The following is a 27,210-nucleotide window of genomic DNA, read 5'->3' on the forward strand; positions in this document are numbered from 1 at the left end:
AAAGGATCTGGCATTGCTGTGAGCTGTGGTGTAGGTTGCAGACCAGGCTCAGATCCCTAGCATGGGAACCTCCATCAGCTGTGGGTGCAGCCCTAAAAAGACCAAAACAAAAACCACACACACACAAAGATTTCAGCCTATTTGTCTTTATTACACAAAATATTTTTTTACATATATTTTTATAGTTCATAATCGCCACCATTTGTAAATACTCATTCCGGTCATGTATTGGTTACTGGGCTAAACACATCACATTAAGTATCTCAAAGTCTTCACAACTCCATGAAGAAGTTATTTCAACTGTTTTTTTGTTTGTTTGTTTTCTTTTTTTTTTTAAGTAGCAGATAAAGAAATAGAGCCATAAAGTACTTAAGTAGCTTAACTTGCTCAGGGTTGGGCTTGAGACTCAGAATTTTAAGTGTTTTGTATGAATACTTAAAACACAAGCTTAGAATTAATGTCTCCTGTTTGACTCTTAAATTCCTTTAGTGATTGCAATTCACACACTTAGAAAGAATCTTTTTTCTGTTTTGTTTGTTTGTTTTGTTTTGTTTATACTTTAGGGCTGCACGGGTGGCATATGGAAGTTCCCAGGCTACTGGTCAAATGGGAGCTGCCGCCCTACACAACAGCCACAGCAACACAGGAGCCAAGCTGCAGGTCTGTGACTTACACCACAGCTCCTGGCAAGGCCAGGATATTTAACCCTCTGAGCAAGGTCAGGAATTGAACCTACACCTCTTAGATACAGGTCAGATTCCTTACCTCTGAGCCATAACAGGAACTCTAGAAAGACCCATTTTTAATGAAAAATGCTTTTTGATAACATCCGGTACTTCATTTATCTTAGGTGAGTGGTGGTATCTGGTGAACTAGGCTGGTAATATCTATTATATTTTTAATGTATTTAAAATTTTAACATCTTTTTCTGTTTTTTTTTTTTTAAGTCTAATTTGCTATACACTGTGTCATCTGTGTTAGTAATGCTCATAGAGTTTTTAAATGTTTTTTCCTAGGTGCTGATAGGATAATGTGTGACTGAAAAGGGTTTATGATTGAATAATTGGGCTTATGATTGAGTAGCTTTGAAAGTGCTCAGTTAAGTAAACAGGTTTATATACTTGAAATCTTCTCAGAACCTTTAATATGCTAATATGCACTGTGCCTATCATCATCTTTCTGGACTTACTTGACCTCTGACTTTTTCTCTGGTGTTTCACACATGGCTGTGTGCGAGATCATTTCATTATCTTTCAGATAGCTAATTTAGGCTATTTTTTTCATTTGTGATTCGTTTATTTGCAAAATTATTTTCCCACCATTATTCAGAGGAGAAAAGGAAGTTGGCAGTTCCTAAATCTTCTTTGTTTTATGTAATTTTAAACATTATCAATACAAAAAGTTTTCAGAATTTAAAGGAGTTTATTTTGTAACTTTGCAAGTTAGTTGTTTAGATCTCAGAAATATTTTCTACAGGGGCTGGGTTTGGGGTTTTTTTTTAGTTTGTTTTTTGTTTTTGTTTTTGTCTTTTTAGGGCCACACCTGCGGCATGTAGAAGTTCTCAGGCTAGGGGTAGAGTCAGAGCTATAGCTGCTGGCCTACACCACAGCTCATGGCAATGCTGAATCCTTAACCCACTGAGCAAGGCCAGGGATTGAACCTGTATCCTCATGGATACAAGTCGGATTCATTACCACTAAGCCATAACGGGGCTGTTTTAACATATTATTTGAGATTTTCTGCAGTGTACAAAAACATAGTTCACTTAATATATAGAATGAATTCCTGAACAAATTATGGATTAAGTAGGTCTAGGAACCAAATAACAAGTACTGACAGGTTTTCTTGAAAAAATCAGCAGTATATACAGAACTCATCTGCCTTTCACAGTACCTTTAGTAGGAAAACAGGATTCTCCACTTTCCCTACAAGGAAAGCAAGTCTCTTGCTGTGATGGTTTTTTGTAGAGAAAGGCTGTTATTAATGCGGGGATTTTTGTGTGTATGATTTATTTTTCATTAAAATCCTTGAGTTGATTTGTATAAAGTCTATAGACCAGAATGTTTCAAAATGCATTTTTTGATATATAAAATAATGGTAAGTTTCCATCTTCATTGACATAAAGGGAGATAAAAATTGAGTAATTCATTTTTATGTTTAATAGAGACAGTACGGTTTGGATAATTCTGGAGGGTACAAACAACAGCAGCTACGAAATATGGAGATAGAAGTGAATAGGGGAAAAATGCATCCATCTGAATTTCATAGAAGAAAAGCTGATATGATGGAATCACTAGCTATCGGTATTGATGATGGAAAAACAAAAACTTCTGGTGAGTATTTAAACAGTCAGATCTTGGTTTTAATATTCCATACATCACTGAAGTAATAATTAGAATTATTTGAATTTTGCTTAATTTTCATAATCCACAGTTTATTTAGTTTTAGGTGAGACTTTGTAGAAATAATTTTTTAAAATATGTTTTAAAACTTCCAAACTTCTCTATTTTTACAGTAAATAATTCACTTTTATATTGTATCAGTTTACTTGATGTTTGAAATGGAACCTTTTAGAAAAGGTTTTATTGAGTGCTTACTGTGTTGCAGACAAATGCTGTCTAATAGAATGTGAGCCACATAAATAATTTTAAATTTCCAGTAGTCATATTAGAAAAAGTAAAAAGGACTAGGTGAAATTAATTTTAGTATTTTTCCCGTGTGTCCATATTATTCAACATGAATCAGCATTAAAAACTGTTAATGTGATATTTTGCAATCTTGCATTCTTCAAAATCCAATGTGTATTTGATACTTTACAGAACATCTCAATTTGAACAAGTCACATTGCAAGTATTCAGGTAGCCACATGTAAATAGTGGCTACCATATTTAGTACAATTTCAGGTGCTAAGACCTTTATATATTGTATCATGTAACTCTCAAAACAAAAATCCTGTTTACTTTTAGATTTTTCTGGATGAGGAAATTGTGACTTGGGACAAATTACTTTCCCAGGTAAAGTTACATAGCTAGTTATTGGCCTACCTAGTATTCACAATCGGATCTGCCTTGTTCCAAAAAAATGCCTTTTTCTTGATATTTTTAACTTTCTTTTTAGAGCCACATCCATGGCATATGGAAGTTCCCAGGCTAGGGGTTGAATCAAAGCCACAGCCGCTGGCCTACAGCACAGCCACAGCAATGTGGGATTCGAGCTACATCTGCAACCTACGCCACAGCTCATGGCAACGCTAGATCCCTGACCCACTGAGTGAGGCCAGAGATCGAACCCACATCCGCACATCCTCGTGGATATTAGTCGGATTTGTTTCTGTGCCACAACAGGAACTCCCACTTTTTTTTTTAACATATCTGTTAGTGTAGTTTAAAAAAATTTATGTGGAAACAGCTTTGTTCTCATCACCCAGCTTTTATGAAATTTAATGTTTTAAAACTGTGAAACTTTTCATATGAAACATTAAACCGTTTGTGTATACCTCTTTGATTCCAATTTCTTCTCTTCCACAAGGGGAATCATTATCCTGCACTGGGTATTTATCAGTCTCATTTATGTTTTAATAATTTATCTCATATATAAGTTTTCATAAAAGCATAATATTTTGTATTTTAAATTACATGTGAATTGGTATACAACATGTATCCTCTCATTGGATTTGCTCAAATGTGTTGAGTCTTATCATTGTTCCTCATTCATTTTGATTGCGGTGTAGTACTTCCTCATATGACTTAGATTGTTTCCCATGTTTTCCCATTCTTACAAGTTATGAACAGCTTTCCTCTTCAAGAGTTTCTCTAACATCCACACTAGAAATACTACATTAAAGGGCATGTGCGTAATTAACTTTGTTAAGGTTATTATGGAGTGTTTTCTTAAAATGGTTATAGTCTGCCTCTGTGTCAATGTATTCTGATTCACGATTTGTATTGTGACACTTTAATTTTTACCATTTAATAGTACATGAGAGGGTACATCTCTTAATTGCATTTCCCTGATGTTCTGAGTTAGTTTCTTCTGTAAATAACCTATTCCTTTCCTTTCCCTTCTCTGTTGGGTTGTCTTTTTCTTATTGATTTTGGAAGTCCATTAGGTATTCAGGTTACTAATTCTTCATTGATCATATGAAGAACAAATTTCTTAAGTCTATAATTTGCCTTTACATTTTGTATATGGTATCTTTGATTAGACAGAATTTTAAAATTGAATACAGTCAAATTTCTCACTCTTTCCTTTTATTTGTGTTCTAAATGTCTTAAGAAACTCCCCCATCTTTGAGATAATAAACATATGCTTTTATATTGTCTTTAAAAATTTATACCTTGCTTTTCATATTTTGACTTTTAATTGGCTTGGAATTTATTTGTGCATAAGTTTGTGAGAGAGAGAGGGAGGGGAAGGGGGAAGTGAGAGAGAGAGCAAAGGTATGAATCTAATTTTTCCCCGTATTTATAGTAATACTTATAATACTAGGTTGTTATTGCTTATTCATCTTAGTACCATTTAGCAAATCTGTACTATCTCCATGTATGTGTAATACGTATGTCATATTTTCATATATCCGTCGGTCTGTTTCTGAAAGCTGTCTTTATATTTCTCCAAGGATCTCCCTGCAAAAAGGTTTCTGCACAGGATAGGGCTTCCCAGCAGATGCCTAATATGATACACTTATTTGTTATTAACAACAGAATATAATTTAACAAGGTCAATCTATCCTTTGTTAAATTATAAATTCTAGATGATCCCTAGTTCACTAGGTATGTGCCAGGCTGAAGCTCTAGGACAAAGAAGCTTGCCCTCCAGGCTGAAGCTTGCCCCCCAGGCTGAAGCTCTAGGACAAAGAAAGCTTGCCCCCCAGGCTGAAGCTCTAGGACAAAGAAAGACTGGGGAATATTATGTCTTTTGTCCATGTGGTACCCTTGAGGGCCACTCTTCCAAGAATCATTTTTCCAATTGTCATAGTCATGTGGGACCCAGGAATGCATGCCCTTCTAGTCACCAGCATCAGGCCATCAGGGGGCATCCCCTGGGTGGCAACAGGGGCGCCAGGTATAAAACCAGAGCACTAACCATGTTGAAGTCTTCCCTCCAGGAGACACTGGCTCTCTGAAAACTTCTCTAACCCTTGGAGGGAAACAGACATCCAGAACCAGGAAATCCTGAGTCCCAAATAAGATTTTTATGTTTAGTTGGTTATGAAAATGTTAACCGAAGCATCTATTATTTTAAGAGTTTCTTGTTATTATGTTAATAATAGAATATAATTTAACAAAGGATAGATTTGTCTTGGGAAATATCTAAAGAGCTTTAGTGGCTAAGAAATATAAAAACTTTATTATGAGGAAATTTTCCCTTAAAAGCAAGTTACATGATGTTGCTAGGATGGTGTTACCTAGACGATGAGGCAACACTGAGTTAATAATAACTATGCCAAAGCATATTAGAATGTACATAACTCTTTTTTTCTATTTTTCTATTATTCCACTTGATTCTTAAAGGTCTCTCTCAAATCTTGATTTCTTCATCAAAGTCTATGATACTGAACCTCACATTAATTTTTCTGAATTCCTAGAGTACCCATTCCATGCCTGCAACATTTAGTACTCAGTTATATAGCGTAGTAATCGTTCTTTTTCATGACTTATGTCGCATGTTTTAAGTTCCTTGGAAAAGATTATACTGATCTGTATTTCAATCCTCCATGGTGTAGGCACAGCTACAACTCTTGGTTCACATAATTGTTTTGATTTATTGACTCTACCTTCTTACAGACAAAAGCCCATTTTCCTATGGGATACCCTCCATTCAAGTAAAACATTTAGTGATTGTCTTTTTGATACTCTGTTCTATATGAGAAAGTACGGGTTATCTGAAAAGACTTTCCTGCCCATAAGCTTCATAGAATCTGTCAAGTAATACAAAGAACTTTAGTATTCTGCCATGATGGAATATGGCTAGTACCTAGGAGGCACAGCAAATAAATATTGATGCTTAAGGGAAAGAGGACCTTTTTGTTTGGGGTTGTGGAATCAGGAAAAGTGTTTATGAAGACTGTAGCATTTGCTCCTGAAAGTGTCAGTAGGATTTGAAAATACAGGAAGAGTATAGTAGAAGGAGGAAAGAGATGGAGTCAGATATACCCGATCATAACACCTTGTTTATCTCAGTCCAGGAGAGTTTAAGGAATATTGTCATATACATCTTTTGTATCCTTAATGCTTAGCATAGTACTAGGTATATAAAAAGTGCTTAGCAAATATTGTAATTGCATGAAAACTCTATGGTCAGAATCATGTTTAATTCCTTTACTTGGGTTATAGACAAAATTATGGTAAGAATAGTGGTTTGAAATATAGTTAAGTTAGAGGATAGCTTGCTGTGGGATTCCTATTCCATGGATTAAAACTATTCCATAGGCAATATGCTAGTATTAAGAAACTTGCATAGTGGTAAACAAGCAAGATGTAAACTAAGATTATATCAGTAAAAAGATAATGAAAATGAAATCAATAGGATTTAGAGGTGGCCTTGAGAAAGATGATGTTAGAAATATATGAGACAGCCATAGAACAATGAACATCCTTCTAAACCTTCTAAATCTCTTTTCCACTTTAGGAATTATGGAAGCACTTTACAGGTATTACCAGAATGCTGCCACAGATGTGAGACGTGTGTGGCTTTCTACAGTAGTGGATCACTTTCATTCATCTTTTGGTGACAAAGGTTGGGGTTGTGGTTACAGAAATTTCCAAATGCTGCTTTCGTCATTATTACAAAATGATGCTTATGGTGATTGCCTCAAAGGTATGTGAAATAACAATACTCTGAGCTTATCATCTGGTAAAGTACATGCTCTGGAATAAATTAATATACAGTAGGCACAACTCATAGGTTTAATGAAGATGTATTTTAATGAATATTTATATTAAAAACCTGAATTCTGATTGAAGGAAGAAAAAAGATGATACAATAGAAAATGTTAGAAATAACTGTCTTAACTGCATTGTAGGTTCCTCTAGAATATATGGTATACCACTAAATGATATTATTCAGTACTTTAGTAACTGTCATATTACATGTTTGCTTTGTATAATTTTAGATATGTCGGTTCCATGCATTCCAAAAATTCAGTCTATGATTGAAGATGCGTGGAAGGAAGGTTTTGATCCTCAGGGTGCCTCTCAACTTAATAACAGGTTACAAGGAACAAAGGCCTGGATCGGAGCATGTGAAGTATATACACTTCTGACCTCCCTAAGGATAAAGTATGTACCTAAACACCCAAGTTAATGTTATCATATGTGGGAGGTTTTTGTTTGTGTTTTTCTATCAAAGGGATAGTGAGAAAATAAAATTTAAGTAGCATTAATAAAATAAAATGAAAGATATAATGTAAACCAGCAATTCATTCCTTTTTTCATGCTTTTCTTTGTCCTCAAGTCCACTGTTTCTCAGAGGCAGCTGTCACTTCCATTGTTTTCAAATAATATGCTCTCATGACTTTTTCTTCGTTTATCAGTTTTAGACATTGTCTATTGCATTCTCCTTGTATCTCCCACCTGTTTACCCTCAAATCTTATAATATGGTTAAATCTCAGTTTTTATTAAGTTAAAATCAGGTTTATATCACGGCTGTGTAAATATAATTCATTGCTGATTTTATACCTTTCTTGAAAAGCTTTCCAAATTTTCCTTGAGTTAAGAATTGCCCTTTTACTGTTTGACTGCATCATGGTCAAGTTTTTTCCAAAAATTCCCCTTTTCATGTAATCTGGGGCAGTCCTTATTCCTGGACACCTTTTTTTGAAGCTGTCTGTCCTCTTTGCTTTAGTCTGGATTATTTGCCTTCTAGGTCCCTTCCACAGCTCTAATCATGTAGCATTTATTCATTATTTTCTTGAATTGGATCCTGGATTTTTCCTGGATTCCATGTCTTTCTCTTTTTTTTGGATTACTCTCTTTTGCTTGAACACTTTCTTTATTAGCTTCCTAAGAAAGGGTACCTAGTCTTATTGATTGATTGTTTGTGTGGCTGTATTATTTTTAACTCAAAATCATTTCCAGATCAGATTAAGTTGTTACTCTATTGCCTTCTAAGCAGTCAGTATTACTATTTAGAAGATAAGATGCCATCTGATATTTGTTCCTTTATGTATAACCTATTTATTTTCTCTGGAAGTTTTTTCCCATCTTTTCTTGGCCTTATACTATGACATTTTCATCATTAGATATGGGCTTTGATTCATTGTGTTAGGCATTTGTTTTTCCTTTTATCTGGAATTGTAGGTTATAAGATCTGAGTATAGCAGTTAAGAGCTTAGACTTTGAAGTAAGATTGCCTTACAATTGATTCTAGCTTTCTGCTCATTAGCTCTATGACTTAACTTGTCTGTGCCCTAGTTTCCTCATTGGTAATAGAACGTAAATAGTAACTGCTTCATAGAATTGTAATGATAATTAAATGAGATAATACAGTGCTTAAGACTATGACTGGCATGTAGTAAGAGCTTAGTGGTTAACTGTTGTTTGATAATTATGATCCCTTTATTTTCTTTTTTCTTTCTGGAACTCCTAATAGTTGGCCGTTGAACTTCTTTGATGTTGTAAGTTTATTGGTCATGTCTCATTTTTTCATCTTTGCTTTTTGTTTTACTATCTACATTTAATCAACTTTATCTCCCAACTACTCTATTGAACTTTTTGTTTTCACAATCATGTTTTAATTTTAAGGGCTAATTTCATAGCGTTATAGTCTTTTATGGTAAAATGTTTTTCCAACATTTCTTTTCTAGTCCTTAGATTTTTCTGTTTCTTCCATTAAATTGTTTTCATGCCTATTTATTTTAGTCTTTTCCATGTAAAAGGCTCTCTTCTAACTTTTGAAAATCCTTAGCTGACCAATTCTAAAATGAGGAAAGAGGCAATAAAAAGCTGATTGGTGTCCTATAGGATTTCATGGAGCTTGTAAATGAGGAGACTTCTTAGGTGAAGTTTTCTGTGTGGTCGGGGACTCTCAGGTATGAGTATAGAGAAAGATCTTTTCTCAGAGGCCATTCAGAGAAAAGTTCTCTACTCTTGCCTACAGCTCCTACACTGGTGGAGTGGGAAGTTGAAGCATGATTTGCCCTCCTTATGCAAATTTTCAATTAAGCTCATATTTTTAGCACCACTACTATGCTACTCAATACCTAGTGTCACTAATCTTTTATCCTCTCTTGGGTTTTAAGACTACTGTCTGTATTTTTTTGCATTCACTTTTATGTTTCTCCTCTCCTGCTTTCCATTTTCAAAAATATGTGCCAGTTTCTTGTCTATCTCCATTATCTTCCTCCATGGGTATTTAAATCATTTTCTCCTTCACTGTTATGTTGTTGGGCTCTCAGGAAGCATCAGAGATAGATACTTATGATCATCCCTAATGGGAAGTTTTGCCTTAAGCTTCATGGCTCTATATTCCTTTTATATTTGTTTCTATGTAATCTAGCCAGTGTTTTACATCATTTCTATCATAATGATGTTGAAGTTGAAGTATTTCTTAAATCTTTTTTTTTGGCTTTTTAGGGCCACGCACGTGGAATATGGAAGTTCGCAGGCTAGGGGTCTAATCGGAGCCACAGCTGCCAGCCTACACCACAGCCACAGCAACACAGAATCCAAGCCATGTCTGCAACCTGCACCACAGCTCACCACAACTCTGGATCCTTAACCCACAGAGTGAGGCCAGGGATCGAACCCGCAATCTCATCGTTCCTAGTTGGATTCATTTCCACTGCACCATGACAGGAACTCCTTTCTTAAATCTTAAATAGAAAAACTAATGTATGTATAATAACTTCATCAAATTAATTAAATCAAAAGGGCTATCTTAATGCTCTCAAAATTTCTTTTTTCTCTCATCCTTTTTGCCATTCTGTCCACACCTTCAGATTACATATGCTTTCTCATGTCCTGAGCTTTTAAGTCATTTTTAAGGAAAGGAAGGTTTTTGTCTAAAATACCCAACATATCCAGCTGTTTTCTTAGTACCTGAAATAGTTTAGTTTTTTAGTAAAGCCTTTTTATTACTATACCCTGAATTTGTTTACTAGTTATTGAAATGTCTTCCTTTGGCTTTCTATGAGTTACACTCCATAGGATACTATTCAGATTCTAAATGTAAGCCTGCAGTCAACTGGTAACTCAAAAGCACTGTTCTTACTTTTTGAGAGTGTTTCTAGAAGTTCAACATTTAAAACTCAGTATTAGTCAGTTGAAAGTTATCAACACTAAACTTGCTGAGGCTAAAGATAGTAACCATTATAGTTTGGGTGTATTTGGAGACTTTCTGACCAGGAGGGACAAGGATAAGATATGTGTGCTGTATTGTAAAGTGAAGAATAAAGCTTTTAATTGCTTTACCTTATACTAAACCTTTTCAAAATTGTTGCTGAAAAGTGTAAATAGTGCTTCTGGTTAAAATAATTTGGTTTATTCACAGTTGACTTCCTTTTGAGAAAACAATACCATCATGGTCTATTGCCAAATAGAAGATAGATGTATAGATGCAGGTACATAAAGATTTTTTTCTATGGTCTTTATGGGTAGTCTTTTCTTGTCTATTATTAGATAAGAAATTTTAGAGAGCTGGCAGGAAAAATATTTAGGATATTTTTGATAGCTTCAAATGATTATCGAGGAATTATAATTAGAATTCAGTTTCTAATTGATCATCTGGTTTAGAGACTTTAGAATAAAATTAAAGATTATATGTACACTTTTGAAAATCAAGTATGATCTCATTTACTACTAACATAGATTTTCTTTTTTTTTTTGCTTTTTGCCTTTTCTAGGGCTGCACCTGGGGCATATGGAGGTTTCCAGGCTAGGAGTCTAATTGGAGCTGTAGCCGCTGGCCTATGCCACAGCCACAGCAATTCAGGATCCGAGCCGCATCTGCAACCTACACCACAGCTCCTGGCAACACCAGATCCTTAACTCACTGAGCAAGGCCAGGGATCGAACCCACAACCTCATTGTTCCTAGTCGGATTCGTTAACCATTGTGCCACGATGGGAACTCCTACTACTAATATAGATTTTATATGTCAGGAAATTTTTATAACTTGTGTCAGTCATCAACCTTATTAATTTATTTAAACTATTTTCTCATGAAATAAGTTTTTCAGATAAAAGAATTTTTATTTTCTTTCTTCTTACAAAAATAATACTGAGATAAAATTAATCCTAAATTAGGGATTTGTTGTGTGACTCCACTGATGAAAATGTTTTTTTTTTTTAATATTTTCTAAGTAACCCCTTTTGTCAATTTTTTATAGGTGTCGTATTATTGACTTTCACAAGTCGACTGGTCCTTTGGGTACACACCCTCGCTTATTTGAATGGATATTGAACTATTATTCTTCAGAGAGGGAGGGGAGTCCAAAAGTAGTGTGTACATCTAAACCTCCTATTTATCTTCAGCATCAAGGTTAGTATAACTTACAGATATTAAGTGTAACTTACAAGACAGTATCTTTATAAGACAATTAATTGGCTTAAGCCTCAGAATAGGTTAGGATTCTAATGAGAGGAGAGGAGTATTATGACATCACTTTGATTTTTAGTTATATTGTCATTACAGTACATTCCAGTAATGGATGGTATCCTTGGCGTCTTCGGGGCCCCCTGGTCCACTTGGTTCACTCTTCTTTTATTGTTCATCCCTTACCTTTTTCAGGTCTTTACCTTACTTCAATGAGGTCTTCCCTAACCGCCTTTGTAAAAATTTCTTCTCATTATCCTTTCACCCTGTAGCACTGGCATGTCCTATCCCTCTTCTTTACTTTATTTTTCTTCATCTAACATTATAAGTATAAGCCTCACTTACCCTGTTTATAAAATATTTCTTCTTTGTTTGTTTTTTTGTTTTTTAGGGCCGCATCTGTGGTATATGGAAGTTCCCAGGCTGGGGTTGAATCAGAGTTGCAGCTGCCAGCCTACACCACAGCCATAGCAACACAGGATCCGAGCCTTGTCTGTGACCTATACCACAGCTCATGGCAAACGAGATCCTTAACCCACTGAGCGGGCCAGGCATCGAACCTGCATCCTCATGGATACTAGTAGGGTTTGTCACCTGCAGAGCCACAACAGAACTCCTAGAGTGTTTCTTCTTATTAGAATATAAGCTCTATGAAGGCAGAAGTATTTGTTTGGTTTACATCTATACTACTAATGGCCTGGAGTAGGGCCTGGCATATGGATATTTGATATATCTTGTTGAATGAATTATTTGGATTGACAGGAATAAGAAGTAAATGTTAGGAATTTCATTGTTTTGGAATACAAGCTATAAAGGTTAAGCCCTTGCCATTGAAATTCTAGTATATATAAATTTACTCTTGTTTACCTTTTGTTGTCCAGTAGGTAAATTTCAAATCCTTTCATTTGAGATCATTTGAATTAGAAGGACTAAGGGATTTGAAGAGCAAAACTAAAATATATGGCATAGTAGAAGTAGAATTTTTTTTGCTATGAAGCCTTTAGAAAACTAAAATTGGACAAGGGAAAACTGAAGGTTAGAAAGTGGAACTAAACTCTTGTGTCTTAGAACTGGAAAAGCTCAGATAACCTATATGTCAGAGGGACTGACTATATTTATATTCTAAATACACATTTGCACACACACTATATACGGAAAGTTTATAGTATGTCTATATGTGTGTGTGTGTGTGTGTGTATATATATTATATGTATATAGTGACTTGTATCTGTATATAGGTACAGATAGGTAGATGTGACACATACACACATATATAGCTGTTATTTAATTTTTTCATAGGTCATAGTCGAACAATTGTTGGAATTGAAGAGAGAAAAAACCGAACATTATGTTTACTAATATTTGATCCTGGATGGCCTTCTCGAGACATGCAGAAATTCTTAAAGCAAGACATGGAAGCTAGCAGTCTCAAGCAACTTCGGAAATTTGTGGGAAATTTAAAACATAAGCAGTATCAGATAGTGGCAGTAGAAGGTGTTCTTTCTTCAGAGGAGAAAATTGTAAGTAAATATTTTTTACGTGAAGCTTGAACAGGTTGAATTTAGAGTTTACAATTTTTAGTTAAAATTATTTGTAACTCCCAACACCTCATTCTATAACATTGGGTTGTCAAAGATAATTTGGTTTTATGTCATTTAATTTCTTTAAATTTCAAATGGTACCCAGTACTTTCACATATTTTGCTCAGAGCTTCATAAAACTATTTAACTTTATAATACATAATTTAATTTTTTAATGTCAGGGGAGTAATGAAAAATGGCAACGTATATGGTATGAAACTCTAACTTAATCCAAGAAGTTCTAATTCATATTGATCTTATAAATATAGTTTATTGGATGTGATTCTGGTGATTCCTGAGGATCTGTTAGGTACTTGGATATATTGGATGTATTATTGGAAGTAGATATATATGCACACTTATTGGATATATATACATTTCTAAAAATTAACTTCAGTACAGTTGCCTCTTTATCCCTTGCATTTAAGTGATGAATAGTACATCACAGAAGAATACCTAGGGATTGGAAACCCTCCACTTGTGTAAACTGAAGCTATCTGGTAGCATATCGAGTCTAGAAAATGCTTGAATCTTAAAAAAATGTCTCTGCTAGAGTACTTCACATTTGTTTCCCATAAAGAGAGAAGAGATAGATATGGGAAAGGACTAAAATTGTTTAAAATGAGAAAGGGAGCAAGAGTAATCTTTTCAGCCTTACAATTTGGGATATAAAGGCAAGGGTTGTTTGAGGTTCTTCAATTTAATTATGATAAATTAGAGGTTTCTTTGCAAAGACATAAATACCAAAATTTCATTCATTTTTTCTTCTGTTCTCATTAGTTTGGCTGAATATAATTAGAGGTTAATTTTAATTACTATAAAATATCAAGATGTTTGTTCACCAAGATACAAATAACTTTTGAGATCCTAGAAAAGGTTAAATATTATCATGGAGTCCAGCTGAACATTTTAGTTAGCTGATATCTTTCTGGTTTTGGAAGTGAGACCTAGGTAGTATTTCTCTGCTTGAAGCCCCATCTCTATCTCTCCATCTCTCTATTTTTAACCTGCCTCTCTCCCTGACTTTGAGCATTTTAATTTTTGACTCATTATTGCATTAGAAAGAAGTGATATTTTCTTTTAAATTCCTTGTGTTTTATCTCTATCTGGAATTTCCTTTATTTTTTTATAGTTTGGCTTTAAAAATGTTTATTTCTAATTGCCTAAGTTTAAAGTTGAAATATTCCTTAAGGAATTTTCATTATCTCGAAAACAGTTACAGATTTTATTTTTATATTATATGATAATTAATATATACTTTAATTAATTGATTTCTTACTTAACAATTAACATTTTGAAAAATTCCTTTTCAAGGCCAGGAGACAAGCTTCTCAAGTCTTTACAGCTGAGAAGATTCCTTGAAGAAGTAAGCATGTCAGTGATTGTGGAATTTTACTTTATTTTTCAAATCCAGATATTAAATTTATTAATATATCTTATGAATCTGAATTTTTTAAATACTCCACTTTTAATTTCTAAAATGTCTAAATTACACCTTTAGTACTTCATTGTCTAGTAATTATTCCAATAAAATATCTTGTTTGCATTGTAGATTTTGTATTTCTTGTCTTATCTATGTTTCAGAAACTGGTTTTGTATTATAGTCATATGACTATTGGGTTCTTACTTGTGTTAGATATTCCTAGTATTTCTCATGTATTAACTAGTTAAATCTCTAAAATAGTTTTATGAGACAAGGACTATTATTAGCCCTGTGAAGAAGCTGAAACTCTGAGAGATGAGGAATTTGCCCAAGAAAATGGCCATAATCAGAGTGTAGACCCAGGCTGTCTCACCTGCAAGTTTTTACCATTATAGCTTCTGATTTCTTCTGTTATAAAATATATGTAATGAAATTCCCTCCTTACTACTTAGAAATAACCTTAATATTTAGCAGGCCTAGCTCTAAATAGAGGGGTTTGCTTTTGTTAAATATTTAGGCTCTTACCTACACAACTGTGATATGAGAGTCTTGTGTTTAATGTGTTCTGTAGGAAAGAAGCTTTCAGATTCATGTTGGATTTGCCATGTAAGGTTGCAAGCAAGAATCCTACTCTGGCCAATTTAAACAGAAGAGAATTCATTGAAATTAACAGAAGCTCACAGATTCCACAGGTAACTAGGGAACTGTGCTAGAACCAAGGCAACTCTTGAGGCTAGAATATGGCCTGATTTAGGGGGGAGCAGTCAAGTTAGGAGCTGAGGTAGAATGTCTCTGCTCAAATATCAGATTCCAGAGTAGGCAGATCTGATTAGCATGTGACCATATGCCGCAAGACAGAGACAGTTTCTCTAAAGGAAATCAAGGTAGATGAAGAAATAGATAATAAACAGTAAAAGAGAGAAGCAGCAAGTGTCTACTATCCCATGAAAAAATGAATAAGAACTTACTGGAATGAAGTTCTAGAAATATCTATTGCATCAAATACTGAAAGTTACACTCCAAGTGAATAATATTGCCAGTTGGAAAACTCTAGAAGCCAGCCTTTCTAATATTCTGTCCTTTAGACTGGTAACCAGATTTTTATTGTATTTTCCCATGAAGTTATGTTACTTCCTACTATCATTGTCTCATATCTAGACAATGTGAAAACCTCCTAACTGGCTTCCATGTCTTAATCCTATGTCAGTCCATTTTCCACAAGGAAACCAAGTGGTTTTAAAACACAAATGTGATTTTGAGACTCCTTGGTTGAATCCTCTTCATTGCTCTAAGATAAAATTCAGCTGGTGCTACCTGGGGCCCTTTTCCCCTTAGTTCTCCTTCTCTTACAAGGGCTTCCTCTTAGAAGTGCTTCCTGACTGCTCACGTTTGGATTAAATGCACCTTTTAAATGTTTGATAAGCAGCCTTTCTCAAAGTAGAAGTCACTAATCTGCAGATCGCTGGTCTATGACAAGATAATTACAGAAATTACAGTTGCTGACATACTTCTGTTTTATCTTACAAAGGTAATAGTAATGGATTAGAAATTTTTTAAAAGTTGGTTCATGGAGTTCCCGTCGTGGCGCAGTGGTTAACGAATCCGACTAGGAACCATGAGGTTGCGGGTTCGGTCCCTGCCCTTGCTCAGTGGGTTAACGATCCGGCGTTGCCGTGAGCTGTGGTGTAGGTTGCAGACGCGGCTCGGATCCCGCGTTGCTGTGGCTCTGGCGTAGGCCAGTGGCTACAGCTCCGATTCAACCCCTAGCCTGGGAACCTCCATATGCCGCGGGAGCGGCCCAAGAAATAACAACAACAACAACAACAACAAAAAAAAAAGACAAAAAGACAAAAGACAAAAAAAAAAAAAAAAAAAAAAAAAAAGTTGGTTCATCATCATACACAGTTTGAGAAACACTGTCCTGTGGTATAATTGTATCACAATACCTGCTATTCTAATTATCTATCTACTTTTTATACTTCCCTCTTTGAATGTAAGCTCTTAAGATTTCAAAAGCAATGTCTAATTTTTAACAGTAGCCTCAGGGCACATATTGGGCTTAAAAATACTTTTTTTGGTGAACGGAAATAACTAGCTTCAGAAAAGCAGTGATGGAAAAGTCTGGATATCCCAGCTAGCCATCTTTATGCAAATCGCTTTTCCCCAAATTAGATAAAGCCAACTTCAGTAGGATGAAAGAGTTACATTGAGAAGTTTCTTTAAGAAGTAACAAGTAGAAGAGTTAAAAAATTTGAATTTTTTCCACAGTCTTTCGAGCAGGTAGTTGAATTATATACCATTTCCCCAGGGTGAAGGAGGAGATATATATACACACACACACATATACACACACACACCACAGTATACACTATATCACAGATCATTTAAGAATACATGCTCTAGGAGTTCCCGTCGTGGCTCAGTGGTTAATGAATCCGACTAGGAACCATGAGGTTGCAGGTTTGATCCCTGACCTTGCTCAGTGGGTTAAGGATCCGGTGTGAGCTGTGGTGTAGGTTGCAGATGTGGTTCAGATCCCACGTTGCTGTGGCTCTGGCGTAGGCCGGTGGCTACAGCTCCGATTGGACCCCTAGCCTGGGAACCTCCATATGCCGTGGGTGCGGCCCCAGAAAAGGCAAAAAGACAAAAAAAAAAAGAATACATGTTCTAATTTAGTTATTTTCCGTATTTTTGGCTTCAGCATTCCTTGACACTCAAAAAATATTGAAGTTCTCAGGAAGCTTTTGTGAGTTAGCAAGTATGTATTTCCAGGCTTGCCATGTTAGGAGTTCCACGGTGGCCTAGCAGGGTAAGGATCTGGCGTTGTCAGTGCTGTGGCTCTGGTCACTATTCTGGTACATATTCAGTCTCTGAACCTGGAACTTCTGCATGCTGCGGCATGGTCAAAAAGAAAAAAGGAAAAAAAGAAATTAAACCTGAGGCTTAAAAAAAAATGAAAACATGGAAGCACATATCCCATTAGCTGTAGCCATAAGAATAGTAATGTAAAACAGTGTCATTTAGCCTCTGCAAAATCAATTGGGCATCATTTTTGGTTTTTTTTTGTTGTTGTTGTTGTTCTTTGATTTGGGGACGGGGGGCACACCTGAGGCCTGCAAAAGGCCAGGGATCAAACCCCTACCACAGCAGTGGCTATGACAGATCCTTAACTTGCTGAGCTACCAGAGAACTCCCATTGAGCATCTTTCTTAAAGCACATATTAACAGTTCCACATATGAAATTCAAATTTTATGTTTTCAAGGAATGGTATTTTGTGCATGAATAGTTGTCACATGTATGTATATAAAATCACTTTCAAATAAGATGTTGTGTATATCAGTCTCTCACATAAGACTGAACTAATTTTATTTTTATTGGTCATAATCATCTTCCTCATCTTCATCCTCCTCAGTTTCTTCATTTTCTTCGGTGAGGTTTACAGCTACTTCTTGTGCAGCCCTGAAAGCCTGCTCCTCTTCCACACTAGGGTCATCCATTTCTGTAATTTCTGGTCCACTAGGATACTCTTGATAAACTGGTGGTGGAACTGGAGGTGTATAGCTGTCTGGACTGTATTTATGACCCCACCCTATGTAGAGGTTTTCAAACTTTCTAGAAGTTAAAAAAAAAAGTAGACCGTTATATATAATTTTTCAGTAAGAAAAGCTGATCCTTCTTTCCTGTAAGGATAAAGTATTTAGAGTATCATAGTCCCACAATGTTAAAAAAAAAAAAAAGTGCATTTAAAATGCATTAGAGGTAAAATATCCCTAAGTGATTCCTCCACCACAGGGAATTACTATGATCAAAAGCTAGTTAAGAAGACCATGGGGCCAGACCCTGTCAAAATGTACCCTACACCTGGACCACAGCCTTTCATCTTTTAATTATTTTCAGAAAAACAAAACAACTAAGTTAAAAGTTTCTCACCTTCCTTAGAGTTAGAATTAAGAAGTTGCTGGCCTATGGGTGATTTTTTTAAGGCCCAACTTGGAGGATGAGAAAACCTTTAGGGCGTCAGCCTCACAGGGGAAACTGCCCGCTCCACACCAGACTTGGCAAGCAGCCAGGGCACTGCAGTCTAAGGGGAGGGGTGGGCAGGGACTCTCGCCCTCTGGCCTGTCATACACTTCACACATTTGTGTTCCTGGCTCAGGTGCCTTCATTTGAGGCCTTCAGCAGAGACCTTCAGGCCCCTCTGCCAAGGCCTCCTTATGGGGGTTGAATGAGAAAAGGGGAAACCTTACAGACACTTTTCCCCACTCATGACTCCTTACTTAGTACTTGTCCCCTCCCTACCTTCCGCTGTCTCCCAGGCCCATAAAACTGCAAGATCCTTATGTCGGGGACTTCCTTGTCAGTGAGATGACCCCCACAACTGTGGTGACCCATCTGACCTTCCTCAGTGTGCTATTCCATGGGCAAATGGGAAAGGGGGGAATCATCACTGTCTCTTCTTATACTATCATCACAACAAGTGATGAAAGGCTCAACACTTCCATTTTTGGCTTGTTATTTAATGGCTAATCTGACATTTGACTGCCCAGCTCTCTCCAGTTTGATCGAGCTTCTGACCCAAAGAAAGAAATGGAAGCCTAAGACAAATGGAAGTGTATACTCTCAATGAGAAATAAAAAGACATTTACCACCCTCTTGATCCTAATTATCTTGAAAGCTTAATATATATTTTAAATTATCTTTAACTCAGATATCCAACCAAAATGAGATTTAAACTAATTAAACACTACTTAAAATGACCTCCAATAAATGAATGTCAATTGCTCAAATAATCATAGAAGAAAAAACATACCTTAGCTCCATTAATTGGATAATTCAGATGAAAAGGCAGAAGTCTGAGTCACTCAAATGTCAAAAATTTTGATGCTTTGTTGTATAAGACAGATGTTGTTTGAATAAATCTTATGCCATACACACTTAACATGCCAAAGAAGAGTTAAAATAGTAGTAACATTCCAGTGATAGCTTATAATTTCCAGAAGTTAAATGATCAAAATAATGGCCTTGTAAGTTGTCACATACTTACTTGCCATTGGAAAAGGCATATGCTCCAGGCCAAAGGTTGGATCTAAGGACTGCAATAGCATATTGAGGAATTAGATTTGAGGATAACCGTGTTGTCCAAGGCGGTATATTTTGGATCTCTACAAACCAAAGAGAAATTTGAAATAGACTTAACTCCTAAATAGACAAGCATATACTGTGTAACAGAAAAGATATATTTATATATCTTAACACATATACAACTTGACATAGAAAAGTTAAAACATCAATAGCTTAATATAAAATCAGGAGGGTATTATATGAACCTTCTGGAACAATGAAATTTGAAAAAAATGTATGTATATGTGTGTATTTGTAAACAGAAAATAAGTTTTATAATTGTGTCTATATATGTATATGTGTACATTTGTACAACATAGTAAGTTTCACTAAGGGAGAGGAAGCCTATGTTGTGGAGGGAAAAATATTTGAAAGAGAGCTAGGGTTACAAGCATGAAACCTCCAAAACTGAAGAGGAAGAAAAACGAATATGAGAAAGGGGGAGTTCCCGTCGTGGCGCAGTGGTTAACGAATCCGACTAGGAACCATGAGGTTGCGGGTTCGGTCCCTGCCCTTGCTCAGTGGGTTAACGATCCGGCGTTGCCGTGAGCTGTGGTGTAGATCGCAGACACGGCTCGGATCCCGCGTTGCTGTGGCTCTGGTGTAGGCCGGTGGCTACAGCTCCGATGAGACCCCTAGCCTGGGAACCTCCATATGCCGTGGGAGCGGCCCAAGAAATAGCAAAAAAAAAAAAAAAAAAAGAATATGAGAAAAATAATAGACTAGGAAAAAAAAAAAAAAACTCCAAAACAGTACCTTATAATATTTTACTCTGTAGAATGTAAAATAAGAATGATACAAAAGATAACTGTCAGCATTTCCAGTAAGAGCTACAGACAATTTATGTTTCCTTTCTCCATCGCACTCCTGCAGCCTCTGTCTAGAAAATTCTTGAAGGGGCTAGCTAGCTACATTAGTCTTTATTCCCACCATTTACTCTGTGTGTGTGTGTGTGTGTGTGTGTGTGCGCGCGCGCGCGCGCGTGTGTGCGTGTGCGTGCGCGTGCGTGAGTTTCCCGTGCTAAAGTAGAGCATTCCTATGAAATTGTTTGTAAGCCTAAATGACAGAGTGAAGAAGCAGTTACCTTAGGATATATCTTGCTAATAGATGCACAAAATAAATTGAAATGATAAAGCACAGATGCTGACAGACACAGTCCAAAGCTACTTGACGCTGAGTATAGTTTCTGGGGAATAAACTTGGAGGTGTGCCCCTCTGACAGCTTAGAGCATGTGCTACCTCCAGCTGCTTGGTGCAAAACAAGTGCTGGACACTTTTTGCTTTTGCCTTTTTTTTTTTTTTTTTTTTTTTTTTTTGTAAAAGAGAAAATCCTCTTTGGATTTCTATAAAAGAGGATTTTCCCTTTAAAAAAAAAAAAAGGTACTAATAGGTCCTAAAATAGGTAATTCATAAAAGCAAAGTGGTGTAAGGCAACCTTTGCAAAAGCAGGAGATACCTGTGTATATATACACTTAATATTGTATGTGTATATGTGTATATATATATATAAAATATCATATATATTCATGGTACAGTCATATTTTTATTGTGCCTCACAGACACAGAGTTATTTTACAAATTCAAGTTTTGTGGCAACCTTGTGTCAAGCAAGTCTGTTGACACCATTTTTCCAATAGCGTTTGCTTGTTCCTGTCTCTGGGTCACAGTTTGGTAATTCTTGCAGTATTTCAAACTTTTTCTTTATTATATTTGTTATGGTAATCTGTGATCAGTGATCTTTAATGCTAATATTTAATGTTTAATTGTTTTGGGGCACCCCAAACCATGCCCATGTAAAATAGAGAACTTAATTCCATAAATGGATTACTAGAGATAGTGGGTTAGGGAAGGGGGAATTGAAATTGAAGGAAGGTAGTCAAAAGACACAAGCTTCCAGTTGTAAGTACTGGAGCTGTCAAGTACAACATAATTAATGCTAAAGTATGTTATATGTGAAAATTGTGACTAGTGTAAATCCTAAGGATTGTCATTACAAGGAAATATTTTTATTTATTTTTTATATGAGATGCTAGGTGGTCACTAAACTTACTGTGATAATCATTTCATGGTGTATATAATTACATCATTATGCTGGGCACCTTAAACTTATATAGTATGTCAATTATATCTTAATAAAACTGGAAGAAAAAAATAATTAAATGAGAGTATTTAACAAAAATTTTAAAAAGACCAAAGAGGTTTTCTCTCAGGTTTTGGAAGAGATTCACCATTCTACATGGCATGATTCATGGGACGTGGTCAAGATATCAACATTAACCAGAGTTTGGAAGAAGGTGATTTCAGCTCTCATGGATGACTTTGAGAATTATAATTAGAAATGGTGCCTGAAGATGTGACTGAATTGCTGCAGTCTCATGATAAAACTTCAATGGATGAAGAGTTGCTTCCTTTGGATGAGCAGAGAAAGTGGTTTCTTAACGTGGAACCCACTCCTGGTGAAGATGCTGTGAAAATGGTTTAAATGCCAGTAAAGGATTTAGAATGTGATATAAATTTAGTTGATAAGGCAGTGGCTGAGTTTGAGAAGATGGACTCCAATTTTGAAAGTTATGCTGTGAGTAAAATGCTGTCAAACAACTTTACATGCTACTGAGAAATTGTTTCTGAAAGGAAGAGTCAAGTGATGTGGTAAACTTTATTTTAAATCACAGCCTTCACTAACCACCACCCTGATCAGATCAGTCAGCAGCCACTGACATAGAGACAAGAACCTCATCAGCAAAAAGATTATGACTCACTGCAGGCTCAGATGATGGTTAGAATTTTTTAGCAACACTATTTTTTTCTTCCAGTGTGATCTCCTTTTCTATACATTTGTGTATTTGCTTGTTTTTTTGGAACTATAATTGACTTGCAACACTATGTTACACAACATAATGATTTTTTCTGTACATCTCAAAATGATCACCATGATAAGTTTAGTCACTTTATATGTCACCACACAAAGATCTTACCTTATTTGGTCTATATTCCCCACATTATACATTTCGTAGCTGTGACTCATTTATTTTGTTACTACAAGTTTGAACCTCCTTACTAATCTCCTTCACCTAATTCTCTCATCCCCACCACTAATTTTTTTTTTTTTTTAGGGCCTCATCTGCAGCATGTGGAAGTTCCCAGATTGAGACGGAGCTGCAGCTGCCAGCCTGTACCACAGCCATACCAACGTGGGATCCAAGCCACATCTGCGACCTATACCACAGCTCATGACAACACCAGATCCTTAACCCACTGAGTGAAGCCAGGGATTGAACCTGCATTCTCATGAATACTGGTTGGGTTTGTTACCACTGAGCCACAACAGGTACTCCCCACCCCCCTAAGAATTTTTTAATTAAGTTATATACATTGGGGGTTTTTTTTACACATGTTATTTGCACACTTAATAGACTACAGTAGAGTGTAAACACAACTTTTCTATGCACTAGGAAACAAAAAAATTTTTATGATTCACTTTATTGCAATATTCACTTTAGTGCAGTAGTCTGGAATGTATCCCATAGTATCTCCATATACATATGTACATATATACATATGTACATACTTATGTATGCCTATATATATGTGTGTGTATATATATTTGTATACACACACACATACACACATATAGTGTATATAAAATTACCTAAATCTTCAGAGATTGGTGTCAAGAGAGGAGGTCCCACTTCCTGTTCTATATAGTCAGGCTCTTCTCCTTTTTCTTCCTTTTCTTCTTCATCTTCTTCTTCTTCCTCCTCACTTTTTGGTATGGGGTTGAACCAATTACAGCGACCCTGGGTATAAATATTGCAAGATTTAGCAATCTAATGAAGACCTTAAAATATGAGAATATTCCTTTGGATTGAGGTAGTTATCTGCATGACATCCCGCTGTGTGGGATAGTGATCATTCATTCATTCAATATATATTTACCAAATGCTGTTCTGATTTACATTATTTCAAGCAAAAGATTGTACTATTTATTTCAAGAATTTGCCACCTTCTTGAAGTTACAGAACACTTATGTATTAAAATTATCAGAACCTTAGTGAAAAAGGTAATAATGCATTTCACTAATTTATATGAAAGAGGTAAGTTACTGTTATTATCATTAACAACAAAAATATGATAAGATTAGGTATGGAGTTGGGGTTATAATTTCTCAATTAACTCTCGTCTAGAGATATATGGAGTATATCTAAGGTGTATCAAAGTATAATGAAAATTCTCTACCTGCAAATGAGACAGTAAAACAGTAACAACAGACTGATTAGGAGTATGGACCCTGGACCCATTCTGCCCATTCATATCTGACCCTGTTGCTTATTAGCTATATTCCCCTTGTGATATTTCCTAAATTCTCTATCTTAATTTCCTCATCTGTCAGATAAGGATACTAGTCTTTCATACAGTTGTGAGGTTTTTTGTTTTTGTTTTTTGTCTTTTTAGGGCCGCACCTGTGGCATGTGGAGATTCCCAGGCTTGGGGTCGAATCGTAGCTACAGCTGCCAGCCTACACCACAGCCACAGCAACGCCAGATCCAAGCTGTGTCTGTGACATACACCACAGCTCACGGCAATGCCAGATCCTTAACCCACTGAGGGAGGCCAGGGATCAAACCCGCCACCGCCTGGTTCCTAGTCAGATTTGTTTCCGCTGCGCCACGACAGGAACTCCCCCAGTTGTAAGTTTTAAATGAAATAATATATATAAAGTGCTGTTAAGAACACTGGCAGAAAAGGTTCTGTATAGCTGCTATATAACACTGTTTTCTTGTTTTTGTTAGAATCTTTAATCTTTCTTGCTAAAAAAAAAAAATTCCTTGTATTATATAAATAGAATATTTGAACTGTTCCCAAAATTAATGTACTCATCTATATTTAACATATAGAAATAATTTTCCCCCAGACCTAGTATAAATCCTTACATAATTTTGTCAAATGCTCCATAGAAATACTTATTTTATTTTTTTTATTTTTTTTGTTTTTTTAGGGCCACACTCACGGCATGTGGAGGTTCCCAGGCTAGGGGTCTAATCAAAGCTATAGCTGCCAGCCTACACCAGAGCCACAGCAACGTCAGATCCAAGCCACATCTGCGACCTACACCACAGCTCATGGCAACGCTGGGTCCTTAACCCACTGAGTGAGGCCAGGGACTGAACCCATAACCTCATGGTTCCTAGTTGGATTTCCACTGCATCAAGATGGGAACTACAGAAATATTTATTTTGTTTCCATTTGGAAATTAACCTGTTTGAAGATCCCAGGTCTATACTACTTGGAAATTATATAGTACTCAGTGTTTTCACTAGATTTTTTTAATGGTCTCTTTCTTTATCTAGAGTCTGAAAGTCTTTGTCTTATATATATTGTGTGCATTGTAGACAGAATTTAATCAATATTTGCAGACTGGCTGATAGATTGAGAATTGCAAAGCCCCTACCTGAGGGAGTATATGTTGTATGTGATGAACCCAATTGGAGAGGGATTCCACTAGATCAATCACTTGGATGCCTTCAAAATCAGGGTTTTCTTCATAGCTATCTCTCCCACCTTCTATTTCTTCCTCCTCTTCTTCTTCTTCACCAAAATGATAGAATCCTAGAGGGCTGACATGAGTCCCTGCTGAAATTCTGGCAATTTGTGCTCGTAAGTAATTACTCTCATTTCCTGGGAAGGGTGGGTAGCTTATGATGGGGGCATCCAGTCGCCCAGTGAAAAATTTCTTGATTTTTCTTGCAATAACAATTTGTGCAGGTGTAACTGCTGGTAACTTCACCCATGGTCTTCCTGGTTCATTGCAAACAAAATAGGCATATTTGTTGGCACCTGTTCTGCTTTCCTCTTTTGGAATAGCCTGTGGGGCCTTGTAAAAGGACCTTGGTAATTCATCTTCATCATCTTCATCAGCTTCATGCTCTCCATTGTCCCTCTCTTCAGGTGCATCTTCCTCTTCCACCTCTTCTTCATCTTCTCCCTCACGAAATTCCACTTCAGCTACAATATAGTTCATTTCCAGACCTAAGATCTTGCCCCAGAAACGACATTTTTGGATTGGGTGGGTGTCAGTAAGCTGCTTGAGGGCAAGAAATATGCGGTAAGTCTCATCCGTGCCCAAACCAACTCCAGCTTGTTCAAAATAAAAAGCTGACTCCATTACATTTGGAAGAGAGTGTTCTGCCTGGGAATACAAGTGCTTGGTTAATATTTTATCCATAAGAGAATTGTTTGCAATCCCTATCAAAAAACCCATGATATTTTTCATAGAACTAGAACAATTCTAAAATTTTATGGAAATACAAAAGACCCAGAATTGCCAGAGCAATCCTAAGGAAGAGAACAAAGCTGGAGGCATAACCCTCTCAGACTTCAGATAATACTACAAAGCTGCAGCAATCAAAACAGCATGGTAGGAGTTCCCATTGTGGCTCAGCAGATTAAGAACCTGACACTGTCTCTCTGAGGATCCCTGGCATCACTCAGTGAGTTGAGGATCTGGCGTTGCACAAGCTGCAGTGTGGGTCGCAGATGTGGCTTGGATCCAGTGTTGCTGTGACTGTGATGTAGGCTTCAGCTGCAGCTCCAATTTGACCCCTAGCCCAGGAACTTCCATACACTATAGATGAGGCCATTAAAAAAAAAAAAGGAAAAGAAAAAAAAAAAAGACAGCATGGAACAGAAATAGATATATTTAGATCAATGGAACAGAATGGAGAGCCCAGAAATAAACTTACACACCTGTGGTCAAAGGAGGCAAGAATATACAGCAGAGAAAAGACAGTCTCTTTAGCAAGTGGTATTGAGAAAGCTGGACAGTTACATGTAAACCAATGAAATTAGAACATTCCCTCACACCTTATACAAAAATAAACTCAAAATGTCTTAAAGAGGTAAATATAAGTTGCAACACCATGAAACAATTGTAGCGATGTTTTCTTAGATCAGTATCCTAAGACAAAAGAAGTAAAAGCAAAATAAACAACTGGGACCTAATCAAACGAACGCTTTTGCGCAGCAAAGGAGATCATCAACAAAACAAAAAGACAACTTACAAAATGGGACAAAATATTTGCAAATGATGCTGCCACAGGGCGTTAATTTCCAAAAATATACAAACAACTCATACAATTCAATATCAAAAAAAAAACAACTCGGAGTTCCCGTCGTGGCGCAGTGGTTAACGAATCCGACTAGGAACCATGAGGTTGCGGGTTTGGTCCCTGCCCTTGCTCAGTGGGTTAACGATCCGGCGTTGCCGTGAGCTGTGGTGTAGGTTGCAGACGCGGCTCGGATCCCGCATTGCTGTGGCTCTGGCGTAGGCTGGTGGCTACAGCTCCGATTCGACCCCTAGCCTGGGAACCTCCATATGCCGCGGGAGCGGCCCAAGAAATGGCAACAACAACAACAACAAAAACACAAAAGACAAAAAAAAAAAAAAAAAAAACAAAAAAAAAAAACTCAATAAAAAAAAATGGTCAGAAGACCTAAACAGACAATTCTCCTAAGGCATACAGACGGCCATCAGGCACGTGAAAAGATGCTCA

General features: G+C 36.4%; 2 protein-coding genes across 7 annotated transcripts in view; one reads left to right on the forward strand and one right to left on the reverse strand.

Annotated features, from left to right (window-relative positions):
• Positions 1 to 27,210, forward strand: part of ZUFSP (zinc finger with UFM1 specific peptidase domain) — a 73,851-nt gene that overhangs the window by 6,739 nt on the left and 39,902 nt on the right. For 2 of the 6 annotated variants that reach the window (XM_013984889.2, XM_021096680.1), the window contains 6 exons: positions 2,165 to 2,333; positions 6,631 to 6,819; positions 7,115 to 7,280; positions 11,330 to 11,481; positions 12,835 to 13,055; positions 14,430 to 14,666. In XM_013984889.2, coding sequence (XP_013840343.1) covers positions 2,165 to 2,333; positions 6,631 to 6,819; positions 7,115 to 7,280; positions 11,330 to 11,481; positions 12,835 to 13,055; positions 14,430 to 14,477 — 945 coding nt within the window. In that variant the 3' untranslated portion in view covers positions 14,478 to 14,666. Of the gene's footprint in view, positions 1 to 2,164; positions 2,334 to 6,630; positions 6,820 to 7,114; positions 7,281 to 11,329; positions 11,482 to 12,834; positions 13,056 to 14,429; positions 14,667 to 15,109; positions 16,102 to 16,425; positions 22,762 to 27,210 lie in introns of those variants that run through there. The other 4 variants (XR_002345194.1, XR_002345186.1, XR_002345203.1 and 1 more) reach the window with 4 other exon arrangements.
• The window catches only part of RSPH4A (radial spoke head 4 homolog A), a 40,493-nt gene continuing 31,063 nt past the window's right edge, over positions 17,781 to 27,210 (reverse strand). Inside the window, exons 4-7 of the mRNA XM_021089223.1 lie at positions 25,110 to 25,847; positions 23,310 to 23,457; positions 19,584 to 19,701; positions 17,781 to 18,151 (exon numbers count right to left, since the gene is read on the reverse strand). Coding sequence (XP_020944882.1) covers positions 17,911 to 18,151; positions 19,584 to 19,701; positions 23,310 to 23,457; positions 25,110 to 25,847 — 1,245 coding nt within the window. The 3' untranslated portion in view covers positions 17,781 to 17,910. The remainder of the gene's footprint in view (positions 18,152 to 19,583; positions 19,702 to 23,309; positions 23,458 to 25,109; positions 25,848 to 27,210) is intronic.

The sequence above is a fragment of the Sus scrofa genome, chromosome 1 (assembly GCF_000003025.6).
Source record: "Sus scrofa isolate TJ Tabasco breed Duroc chromosome 1, Sscrofa11.1, whole genome shotgun sequence".
Taxonomy (NCBI): domain Eukaryota; kingdom Metazoa; phylum Chordata; class Mammalia; order Artiodactyla; family Suidae; genus Sus; species Sus scrofa.